This window comes from Leguminivora glycinivorella, chromosome 18 (genome assembly GCF_023078275.1).
Source record: "Leguminivora glycinivorella isolate SPB_JAAS2020 chromosome 18, LegGlyc_1.1, whole genome shotgun sequence".
Taxonomy (NCBI): Eukaryota; Metazoa; Arthropoda; class Insecta; order Lepidoptera; family Tortricidae; genus Leguminivora; species Leguminivora glycinivorella.
Window position 1 is genome coordinate 8,543,638 of NC_062988.1, and position 13,030 is coordinate 8,556,667.

The 13,030-nt window shown below is 38.8% G+C and overlaps 1 protein-coding gene across 1 annotated transcript; it reads left to right on the forward strand.

The window, feature by feature from the left end:
- The first annotated feature begins 367 nt into the window (after nucleotides 1-367).
- On the forward strand, nucleotides 368-12,175 carry LOC125236116. Its single transcript, XM_048142813.1, has 7 exons — nucleotides 368-375; nucleotides 866-1,115; nucleotides 2,318-2,414; nucleotides 3,594-4,053; nucleotides 4,629-4,731; nucleotides 5,495-5,590; nucleotides 12,119-12,175. Exons 1-7 carry the CDS (start codon nucleotides 368-370, stop codon nucleotides 12,173-12,175), a joined length of 1,071 nt encoding a protein of 356 aa, XP_047998770.1.
- The last annotated feature ends 855 nt before the right edge of the window (nucleotides 12,176-13,030 follow it).

The following is a 13,030-nucleotide window of genomic DNA, read 5'->3' on the forward strand; positions in this document are numbered from 1 at the left end:
AACACCGGGGCAACTGAAACACTTTAAAATACCTTTTATACAATTGCTGCAGTGCGTGTCGGTTAAATAGTTAAAGTGGCAATAACTTCTATCAAATAAAAGATTACGCTGCAGGTCGCGAGTAAAAAAAAAAGACTGAAGCCTCAGAAATAATAACGATAAAAGTATCAGTTGGTAAAAAAATAGTGGCGAGTTCGACCTTCCTTACAAGGAACTCTAAATACTAATATTCCTTTACTATTTCCTATTGATAATTACTGGCAGTAAGTAATGATACGTTATTTTAAACATACCTCTCTAGCTTTTGCAGCTGCGTTTAGGACGTAAAAGTGAATATTTTCATTACGAATTTAGTGACGACTGCATCATGCCCAGGTACGAATATTCAGTGGAAGAACATTTTTTTATGTTACAACAAAATTGAATACAAAATTAAATTTTGAAAATACACCCGACATAGTGGACAGATTTCCATCAAACATGGCTAAGAACACTCCCGATTAATTCAGCTTTCAAACAAAAAATCTATATCAACTAGAGCTACGATGCCACAGACAGACAGATAGACACATCAAACTTATAACACCCCGTCGTTTCTGCGTCGGGAGCTAAAAAGATAATCTATAATAAAGATACTCGTACTGCCGCCCTAGTCGAAGGACAATCGTCGACGTAGTGGTGTGTGTCGGAGTGCAGAGTGTTATAAGTTTGACGTGTCTGTCTGTCTGTCCGTCTGTGTGTGTCTGTGTGCTTCGTAGTTCCGAACGGATGAACCGATTTAGATTTAGTTTTTTTTTTTTGTTCGAAAGCTGAATTAGTCGGGAGTGTTCTTAGCCACGTTTTTCTTAAAACCAGTCTGTTTCAGCCATCAGCAAGGCGTATTTTCACTGAACTACATGAGCAGAATTCGATTCTTGCTCAATTTGATTGCATCCTGGCCTAACCAAGAATTTGGCGGCTCAAAAAGTTGGGGGCTAGCGTCATCGTTATATCGATGTTTACTTATCATTTTGGTAGTGTTCAATATGGCCACTACTATATCTTACCTGAAGAAGTATGTGAACCATGACTTGGCGCACTCATATGTCAATATGATGCTGGCCAGCGTATATCTTGTGAGTAATCATACAGAGTTAGATCAACGCTAGGAAAATGAAGGCATATGCCAGAATTTTCTTGGAATGTCATTAAGAGGGATTTCGTGTGAAAAACAGTGAAATCGCAACCGAGCGCTTGATCATACCGTGTGTGGTATCAAATTAAAGGGTTTTGCTAGTAGTTTACAAGTATATATCACATTGTAGGACTTTTTCTACTTGTTCTAACAAAATATGAGAAAATGTCCAAAAGTGGTAATAATTGTACCGGTGAAGGCTCGTTTTCAAAAAATTGCCAAAAATAAATAATAGCTATTTATAATCACTACGGTATAACAGCAATTTAAGTAAACGTTGCAGATTAATTAAGTCCAAAAATTACTTCGATGTGATGTAGATTTTCAAAGAAACTGTCACTTAATTTTCTGATAAAAATTGAATTCGTCTTAGCCCTATTTACTCTTTTTCAAAACCTTATAATAAAAACGTAGTCTGAGAAGATTGTAGTGCAGGATATACGAATTATAAATTTACCTGTTTTAGTATTCAAAATTGTCCAAATTTTACAAATAAGTTTGACTAATTCAGTTCCATACGTGATTTTTTCTAAACGTGCATTAAGAAAAAATCATAATTAATTTAGTGAGTTAGTTTTCAAAATCCAGTCTTATAAAAATCAAGATAATAAGATGCTCTAACTGAAACGAATTAAATAAATCTATTGGATAACGGAAAAAGTGTAGTATTTCACCGACAAAAACTATCAATTTTACATTCTTTTGACGTTTTTTTTTGAAAGCACCCTTAACAGCAAGATATTTGTACGGTTAAAACTTCTTCTAACCTTTCCTAATAAATCCAAAGCTTCTAGCAGAACTTTTACAAGCAATGTCTGATATCATTGTTTGCCAAAAAAAGGTCACGGAGTTTCGTTCTCTTTCCACTTTTAGTCTAAATAATCGTATGCTGTGTATATATATAATATTTACTGATACCAGACTGTGAACCAGATTAATATGTACATATCGTCACTACTTTGAAGAAATCTCGTATCTCACACTGCTCCTCAAAGTTAAAACGCAGTAAGTCTAATATGCATTGCATACATACTTATTACATTTTTCTTTTCATTGACAGAAGAAGATACAAGTTTTTTTCAGAGTAGTGACGATATGAATAATGTTATAATTTCCATTTTTAATAAACACAATATTTTTCAGCAAAGATTATTCTTACCATTCCAGAAGAAGTATTGTTTAATGATAAAAAGATTCGTTTTGGACTTCCATTTAATACACCATAAACACAAATCGCAGTAACTGCATTGCATACATACTTATTACATTTTTCTTTTCACAGGTTAGTGACGATAAAAACTAATTTCCATTTTTTAGTAAACACAGTAAAATTCAGCAAAAATTTACCATAAATTAAAGTACAGTAACCATGAAGTACAGTAAAAATGAAGCAATATAATATACATATAAGAATGAAGCAATATATAAGCAATCGTCGACGCTAGACGCCGACAGAAATTCAGTTTGGCTCTGTTGCCCCAATACGCAAGAGCGACAGAGATGCTACGAAACAGATATTATCGTGAGCGTTTGTGCATTTGGTTGAGCATCCTGACCAGAAAATACGAGTAGTTATTTGTTATACAAGGGGGCAAAGTTGTATTTTAACGCCGAGTGTGGAATTGAAAAACGAACAAGTGAAAGAATTCTATAATTGAACCACGAGCGAAGCGAGTGGTTCGAGAATAGAATCCTGAACTTGCGAGTTTTTTAACACACGAGAAGTAAAATACATTTGCGCCCGAGTGTAACACAAAACTTTTCCCCTCACTATAGCGAGGAAACTACAAACGCAAAAAATGCGTTTATCACTGCTTCCAGTAGTTCCACAGGTGGTAAATCATCTTTATTACTAGATTCACCTACTTTTATCAATTTTAAAGCATTTAATTTGACTTTATTCAAGGTCAAATTACTTTACCCACTAGACTAGTGGATAAAATGCGTTTTTACCCGCTGGTATTAAAGGACAAAACACGTGTTTCCGAGCTAGTGAGGGGAAAAATACATTTGCACCCGAGTGTAAAACAAAACTTTTCCCCTCACTATAACGAGGAAACTACAACGCAAAAACTGCGTTTATCACTGCTTCCAGTAGTTTCACAGGTTGTAAATCATCTTTATTACTAGATTCAACTACTTTTATCAACTTTAAAGCAGTTAATTTGACTTTATTCAAGGTCAAATTACTTTACCCACTAGTGGATAAAATTCCTTTTTTACCCGCTGGTATTAAAGGACAAAAAACGTGTTTCCGAGCTAGTGAGGGGAAAATATAATTACGCGCCACGCGCTACGTTGCGGAATTTCATTAGAACTATTTTATTCATACTTTACCTACATCAGAATAACAGCGGCCTCTTGTCAATAGTCACATAGTTTTGGTCAGGCTTTACTAATAAATATGACATTTACCATGCATTTTTACAGGTGTACGAAAGAGTCAACAGCATTTGTGCCATCGTTACAGCAGTGAGTGTGTCACACACAGCTGGCCTACCCATGCTTTACAACGGCATTCCCCTTTACAACAATATTAAAGCCGGCATGTTCACCCACAGACCAGAAAATGCCACATTCCAGCACTCTGTCTACTTCGATCTACCTTTCGACCATTATCGGACCTTAAAGGGTTACCTGGTCGTATTTTTTTATAACATCTACGTGTCATATAACGCTACCATTGGTATTTGTATGTACGACGCATTGGTACTTGCCGTCGTGTTCCATATTTGGGGTCATTTGAACATACTTGTACATGACTTGAAGATATTTCCTCTGACCCGTCAAGTCTTCACAAAGGGTCCGGTTCAGTTTACGCAAGAGGACATGTTTGGTCGGCTAAAAGACATTATGAGACATCATCGGATGATTAAAGAGTAAGTTTATGGTCACCTGCAATAATTCCCGGAGTGAATAGCACTTACACAGAGAAAAAATACTTCCTCGTAGAATAGTTATTATGAAGGACAAACGCTGCCAATAAAATTTTTCTTTGAAAAGTAGTTCAGTAAAACTATTAAAAATTATTAGGTGTTTTATTCATTTATGACGCGGATGCAAGTGCTTACAAACATTTATTCTGCAAGTAGACCACAAGGGTTCTTCAATTCAATAAAACTGTAAAATAACCTAACCACAAAATTAAAATTTTGGAAAAACCCCTTACCGCGACCGATTTTCATGAAACATGGCTAAGAACACTCCCGATTAACTCAGCTTTCAGACAAAAAAAAATCTAAATCGGTTCATCCGTTCGGGAGCTACGATGGCACAGACAGACACACACACAAAGATAGACATACAGACACACGCACAGACAGACACGTCAAACTTATAACACCCCCTCGTTTTTGCGTCGGGGTTAAAAAGGACTTGGTGCCTAAATTTAAACCTTTTTATATCCCTGTACATATAATTTATATAAAATGCTAAAATTTTTTCTAATTTTCAGTTTTATGAAATGCTTTTCAGAAGTGTTTAGTATACCTTTATGCTATTACCTCTTGTTTCAACAACTAAGCGGTTGCGTCTTACTCTTAAAATGTTCTTCGCTGGTGAGTTAAATTCATATTCGTTTGCAACTATGGGAACAAATCAAATTATTTTAACGAGTATATTGATTTTGTGTTTTTAAGTAGTCACACTACAATATATAAATTAAAAATCGAAACAAGATGTCATATATTAAAGAAAAAGTTACGGACACCACCAGTGGCGAAGGCCGGATTCGAACCGGCGTCTTTAGCAATCCGGGCTAACGCCATGAACCCCTAGGCCACTCCGTCACAGCGGAAGCCGTCGAATTTTCTCTTCTATATGCCACCTTTGTAACACTAGGCGTCTTTGACCAACTCTAAGTAGGTGCTTGCATCTCCTATAGAAAACCTTTACAGGTTTACGTTATAGCTAGAGACTTTTTTTCTTTAATATATGACATCTTGTTTCGATTTTTTTTTTTAATTTATATTCGTTTGCTTTAAAAAAACATATTATAGCTTTTTTGCAGAAAAATAATTACTAGGTACTCAAATAAGAATGATGATCCGTTGTACAATAGCACAGTATAATAAAGAGTACTATCGTACAGTATGGCCACTCCCGCTCCCCTCTGAAAGTGCCGCCCACCCCCTCTCGGTTACCTGACAGTTACCGCCTGTCAAAAACGCGAACAATCGACCTGTCATATCTTACTCATACAAGCATGGTACGCGTTCACCTACACGAGCTTAGAATGTGTGCTAGGAACGCGCCTCTTTCATATATTTGATCGCCAGTGTCCGAGATGTGACAATAGTGACAAGGTAATTTCTTCAACAGGACCCAATTGCTCTAGGGAGATATGGACTGCTAACAATTATGGTGTTTCAACAACTTGTAGAAACGTCTGTAATTTTTGAACTTGTGAACTCCAAGGTTAGAAATGTTTTACTTGAAGTACGGTACAGCGTTCAAATCCCGACTGGGGGACATATGTAACTGATCCATTTTTTCCATGTTTTACAATGTTTGCATTATTGAATAGAGTGCCCACCGGTTATGTATGGTAGGCGTGTTCAGTGGATACATGTGGAACTCAACATCATAGTGTAATAATGGAAAAAATTGGATTAGTTACAATTGGACCCCAGTCGAGATTTGCCCCGCTGTACCGTACATGTATTTTACTAAATTCCACATTTTACTATCCTAATATTCGTAACCATTTACTATTATACTTATATTTAACTAAAATTCTCAAATTCAAAGGGGTGCCTTTCCATTTTAGCATTTTCGCTCCTGTTGCGTCTTTAAGTAGGAAAGAGACAAAGACCCCTTTGAATTTGAGAATTTTAGTTAAATATACTAGTGTTATTAACTAGATTTATCGAAAAAAATGTCCATTAAGAACAACTCAGTTAAAAGATTTTATTGACCGCAGCGAAGCAAGGGCTACGTTTTAACTCAAGCAATTTGCTTTTGTATGTCCGGATGTCTCGCTCTACAGCTCGCATTTCCCAACCGATTCGCGTGAAATTTTGTGACCAGATTCTATGACTCAATAAAATTTTTTTGTCGTCCCAGATTTTGGAAATTGTTAAAATTGACAGAGTCATGGGGCCTCACGCCTTAACTTTTAGCCGTATCGATATCTTAAAAGTCTTGTCTTTTAGATGCATGTATATAGAGTGCTTGGCAAAAAAATCAGACGTTTTAGAACACAGGTTTAGACGGTAGATGTAAAAATATGTGATTTTGAATGAGAATAAGCATTTTAATTTCGCCAATCTACGTATGTGTTAGGGTGGCTCAGTGGTAAGTCACCGTGCTTTTTTTCAAATTTCTAATCACCAAGTTCTGCGTTCGAATCCTCCAGGTGCCATAATTTTTGTATTTTTTTTTGCATTTGAATTTTATATTAATAATTATATTTTAACCAACTAAGCGATATATACATTTTATATACATATAATCATTTTTTTCAGTAGAAAATAAAATCCTGTTTGCTTGTTGATCGAAATTTGCATTTTTATGTCCGTATATTTTCCTCTATTCAACCGATTCTCGTAAAATTTAATTATGTAACGAGACTATTTATATTTATTTTTTATGATCCAGTTTTAATAATTTTGAAGTACAAAAAAAAAACTTATTATTTATAAATAAATGTAGTGCCGAAGATGGCAAAAATAAGTACTGACCAATTTGATATAGAAAGGATGAGCTGAAATAATTACGATGCCTCTCCTACAACGTCACGCCACAATATTCTCACAGATGGCGTTAAACAGAAGATAAAAACTTACCTCGGAAAAATCAACAAAATTGTGTTTGACTAAAGAAAACGGGGTGGAGTCCCTCCGCGCGGCATAAGTGAAACTTCGTAACATAATTATGATAGCTGTTGGCAACAAGACGAAAAATAATAAAAATAAAAATACAAAAAGTTTTGCATTTGCCGGGAATCGAACCTAGAAATATGACTAGCGTGAGGGCAAAAAGTACCATGAATGACACTGCACCACCGTGGTTTATACTACACGGTGCGAATTTAAGTGTTATGTGCTGCCAACTTTCAAGTAGATTGAATAAGTGAGTTGGCGATGCATCGTAGTATTTAAAATAGTTGGGTTAGGGTTTTCTTGTGACCCTTAAAAGTGAAAATAGGAAACCCACTTCGCGGGCTAGCGTCGACACGTTTACAAAACAAAAATTGATAACTAAACGAAAATGGACGACGAGGGGCGAAGCACCCACAAGAGGGCTCGGGGGCGATGCCCACCGTCAAAAAGCCAACGTAGTACGTATTGAAAATAAGTTAGGTTAGGGTCTTTTTTACGACCCTTAAGAGTGAAAATAAGGGGGGCTCGGGGGGCGCAGCCCCCCGCAAAATAGAAAGACCAATTAAGTTTCTAAACTAAGTAAGGTTAGGGTTTTCTTGTGACCCTGAAAAGCGAAAATAGGCAACCCACTTCGCGGGCTAGCGTCGACACGCTTACAAATCCAAAATTGATAAGAAAAACAAAATGGACTACGAGGGGCGAAGCATCCACAAGGGGGGCTCGGGGGCGAAGCCCCCGCCAAAAAGTAATACCAACGTAGTACGTATTGAAAATAAGTTAGGTTAGGGTCTTTTTTACGACGCTTAAGAGCGAAGATAAGGGGGGGGGGGGGGCTCGGGGGGCGCAGCCCCCCGCAAAAAAGAAAGATCAATTAAGTATCCAAACTAAGTAAGGTTAAAGTTTTCTTGCGACCCTTAAGAGGGAAAATAAGGGGGGGCTCGGGGGCGCAGCCCCCCGCAAAATAGAAATACCGATTAAGTATCCAAACTAAGTAAGGTTAGGGTTTTCTTGTGACCCTGAATAGCGAAAATAGGCAGCCCACTTCGCAGGCTAGCGTCGACACCCTTAGAAATCGAAAATTGATAAGAAAAACAAAATGGACCACGAGGGGCGAAGTATCCACAAGGGCGGCTCGGGGGGCGAAGCCCCCCGCCAAAAAGTAATACCAACGTAGTACGTATTGAAAATAAGTTAAGTTAGGGTCTTTTTTACGACGCTTAAGAGCGAAGATAAGGGGGGGCTCGGGGGGCGCAGCCCCCGCAAAATAGAAAGACCAATTAAGTTTCTAAACTAAGTAAGGTTAGGGTTTTCTTGTGACCCTGAAAAGCGAAAATAGGCAACCCACTTCGCGGGCTAGCGTCGACACGCTTACAAATCCAAAATTGATAAGAAAAACAAAATGGACTACGAGGGGCGAAGCATCCACAAGGGGGGCTCGGGGGGCGAAGCCCCCCGCCAAAAAGTAATACCAACGTAGTACGTATTGAAAATAAGTTAGGTTAGGGTCTTTTTTACGACGCTTAAGAGCGAAGATAAGGGGGGGGGCTCGGGGGGCGCAGCCCCCGCAAAAAAGAAAGATCAATTAAGTATCCAAACTAAGTAAGGTTAAAGTTTTCTTGCGACCCTTAAGAGGGAAAATAAGGGGGGCTCGGGGGGCGCAGCCCCCGCAAAATAGAAATACCGATTAAGTATCCAAACTAAGTAAGGTTAGGGTTTTCTTGTGACCCTGAATAGCGAAAATAGGCAGCCCACTTCGCAGGCTAGCGTCGACACCCTTAGAAATCGAAAATTGATAAGAAAAACAAAATGGACCACGAGGGGCGAAGCATCCACAAGGGCGGCTCGGGGGGCGAAGCCCCCCGCCAAAAAGTAATACCAACGTAGTACGTATTGAAAATAAGTTAAGTTAGGGTCTTTTTTACGACGCTTAAGAGCGAAGATAAGGGTAAGTATCCAAACTAAGTAAGGTTAAAGTTTTCTTGCGACCCTTAAGAGGGAAAATAAGGGGGGGCTCGGGGGGCGCAGCCCCCCGCAAAATAGAAATACCGATTAAGTATCCAAACTAAGTAAGGTTAGGGTTTTCTTGTGACCCTGAATAGCGAAAATAGGCAGCCCACTTCGCGGGCTAGCGTCGACACCCTTAGAAATCGAAAATTGATAACAAAACCAAAATGGACGACGAGGGGCGAAGCATCCACAAGTGGGGCTCGGGGGGCGAAACCCCCCGCCAAAAATAAATACCACGTAGTACGTATTGAAAATAAGTTAGGTTAGGGTTTTCTTGCGAAGTTTAAGATCGAAATTAAGGGGGGGCTCGGGGGGCGCAGCCCCCCGCAAAAATAGTAATACCGATTAAGTATCCAAACTAAGTAAGGTTAGGGTTTTCTTGTGACCCTGAAAAGCGAAAATAGGCAACCCACTTCGCGGGCTAGTGTCAACACGCTTACAAATCCAAAATTGATAAGAAAAACAAAATGGACCACGAGGGGCGAAGTATCCACAAGGGGGGCTCGGGGGGCGAAGCCCCCGTCAAAAAGAAATACCAACGTCGTACGTATTGAAAATAAGTTAGGTTAGGGTCTTTTTTACGACGCTTAAGAGCGAAGATAAGGGGGGGGGGGGGGCTCGGGGGGCGCAGCCCCCCGCAAAAAAGAAAGATCAATTAAGTATCCAAACTAAGTAAGGTTAAAGTTTTCTTGCGACCCTTAAGAGGGAAAATAAGGGGGGGCTCGGGGGGCGCAGCCCCCTGCAAAATAGCAATACCGATTAAGTATCCAAACTAAGTAAGGTTAGGGTTTTCTTGTGACCCTGAAAAGCGAAAATAGGCAACCCACTTCGCGGGCTAGCGTCGACACGCTTACAAATCCAAAATTGATAAGAAAAACAAAATGGACCACGAGGGGCGAAGTATCCACAAGAAATACCAACGTAGTACGTATTGAAAATAAGTTAGGTTAGGGTCTTTTTTACGACGCTTAAGAGCGAAGATAAGGGGGGGGACTCGGGGGGCGCAGCCCCCCGCAAAAAAGAAAGATCAATTAAGTATCCAAACTAAGTAAGGTTAAAGTTTTCTTGCGACCCTTAAGAGGGAAAATAAGGGGAGATCGGGGGGCGCAGCCCCCGCAAAATAGCAATACCGATTAAGTATCCAAACTAAGTAAGGTTAGGGTTTTCTTGTGACCCTGAAAAGCGAAAATAGGCAGCCCAGTTCGCGGGCTAGCGTCGACACCCTTAGAAATCGAAAATTGATAACAAAACCAAAATGGACGACGAGGGGCGAAGCATCCACAAGGGGGGCTCGGGGGGCGAAGCCCCCGCCAAAAATAAATACCACGTAGTACGTATTGAAAATAAGTTACGTTAGGTTAGGTTAGGTTAGCCAGCCCCCCGCAAAATAGCAATACCGATTAAGTATCCAAACTAAGTAAGGTTAGGGTTTTCTTGTGACCCTGAAAAGCGAAAATAGGCAGCCCAGTTCGCGGGCTAGCGTCGACACCCTTAGAAATCGAAAATTGATAACAAAACCAAAATGGACGACGAGGGGCGAAGCATCCACAAGGGGAGCTCGGGGGGCGAAGCCCCCCGCCAAAAATAAATACCACGTAGTACGTATTGAAAATAAGTTAGGTTAGGGTTTACTTGCGAAGTTTAAGATCGAAAATAAGGGGGGGCTCGGGGGGCGCAGCCCCCCGCAAAATAGAAACACCAATTAAGTATCCAAACTAAGTAAGGTTAGGGTGTTCTTGTGACCCTGAAAAGCGAAAATAGGCAACCCACTTCGCGGGCTAGCGTCGACACGCTTACAAATCGAAAATTGATAAATAAACCAAAATGGACGACGAGGGGCGAAGAAAGAAATACCAACGTTGTACGTATTGAAAAGAAGTTAGGGTTTTCTTGCGGCGAAACACCCACCCGGGGGGCTCGGGGGGGGGGGGGTATCCCCCACGAAATACCTATTGAAAATAAGTTAGTTTAAGGTTTTCTTGCGACGAACAAGAGTGAAAATAAGGGGGGAGGGCTTGTGGGGCCCAGCCCCCGAAAAAAGAAAGACCTATTAAATATCCAAACTAAGTTAGGTTAGAATTTTCTTGTGACGCTTAGAAGCGAAAAGCCCACTTTGCCTGTGGGCCAGTTTCAGGCTGAAGACCTATAACGCCCTGCGTATCCAATATAATAACATTTTCAGAATGCTGTTTGGGCTTCCTCGATTCTGTAGTGCCTCTGGAATGTTTGCCGATGCTAGTGTAGATGACTTTTATGCTATAGTGCGGAAGAAGACGGCATCAGTGGTGTTACGGATGAGGACGAGCTCAAATAGTATTCTGAAAATGATAGCAGATAGGTGGGATTCGGATATTCTTCGCCGATATACCGACCTACATGTCTCACGCCCAAAAATAATTTAATTGTAATTTTAATTTAATTTTAATTTTAGTTAGTAATTTTAATTTAATTTTAATTTTAGTTAGTAGTTTACTAATATAGTTTTTTAGTGTTCTTTTTAACTAACAATATATGGATCATAGTTATCTGAAAATAAATAATTTTTATTTTTATTTTCATTTATTATTTTTGCGGGCTAGCGTCGACACGATTACAAAACAAAAGTTGATAACAAAACCAAGGGCAGGACTATGATGCTTGCCATTTTATCACTTATCTACGCGGATAAAGCATCCGTCACGTTGTGGCAAGTTAGTCAGTGTGAGATTGACATATGTGTTATCCACATTGATAAGTGATAAAAGTGCAAGCATGATAGCCCCACAGTTTTTATATGTTAAATGCAGAAATTGCCGTTAAGGGCTTGAGTTGAGTGCCTATAGCGTACGAGTATATGTCGCTTGAAACTGTTGCTGTCATGAGGTCATGACTTGACTGCGATAATCACTAATTAGCTTTCAGTTTTGCGTTCTCTAAGCATTTCGCGAAGGTCTACAGCTCCCAGAGCCACTAGTGTACCTACACGTTTTGAAGACATTTTTATGTATGGAGAATGTGTTGCAAGTCAGAAAAAAAAATTTCGAAAAATTATGTGTTTTGATGATACCCGTGTCAGCTTGTTAACTTATTAAATTGCTATATTTTATTATAATATTAGTAATGTGTTCTGTTTCAGATAATAAAAACATCGTGCTCCTGTTTCATCATATTAAGAACATTGACGGAACAATGAGACAGACTAGATATATACATTAATTTAAGACCAATTATATATACCTACCAATAACCTAATAAAAACAACAAAAAAGTATGCGGTTTAATACAAGTAAAACCATTAAACCAGGTCAAGCATTTGTAATTATGATATATTAAATGCAATGAAATATTTGACAGATATAAAAGTATTAAATGATTCACAGTTATTTTCATTAGACTTATATTCACCGTGATTACCTTTTTGATTTTTATTGAGGTTCCGATATTTCGACGCAGTTCCATGCATCATGATAAGTATTGGAAAACAACTGCGTCGAAATATCGGGATCTCAATAAAAATCAAAAAGGTAGGTAACCATGGTCTACATCCCGGTCAATATTTATCATTTATAGCGGTCTATTTGACAGCTATAAATGAGTCATGGATCACCATGGATGTTTTCTACATATATGTATATGTAATTATGTAAGTATTTGTACTTACATATTATATTTATTGTTGTCTGAGTACGCACAACACAAGCCTTCTTGAGCTTGCCGTAGGGCTCAGTCAATCTGTGTAACATAACAATGTGTTATTTTATTTAAACTTTTTTTTCTACTCCCGTAGTGTTATTCGTCATTTACAATGTCGTGCATAGATCTTTAAAACCCTACATAAAAGATGCCAGCCCCCGGCCGGCGCCTCGCGCACCCACGCATATGCGTTATAATGTAAAATACCCTATAATCGACGGTGATGCCATTATGGACAAAAAAACACAAATCCTTAAAAATAAGTATCTAAAATTAGTTTCTAAAAACTGACGGCAATATACCATAAACAAGAGTCATAGAGCTGCTTAATTTTGAAGTTTCATTTAATTCGGTT

Coding starts and splice junctions, on each gene's coding strand:
- LOC125236116 (XM_048142813.1), top strand. Junction 1,116..2,317: donor TGCTGGCCAGCGTATATCTT/GTGAGTAATCAT, acceptor AATATTTTTCAG/CAAAGATTATTCTTACCATT. Junction 2,415..3,593: donor CCATAAACACAAATCGCAGT/AACTGCATTGCA, acceptor ACATTTACCATG/CATTTTTACAGGTGTACGAA.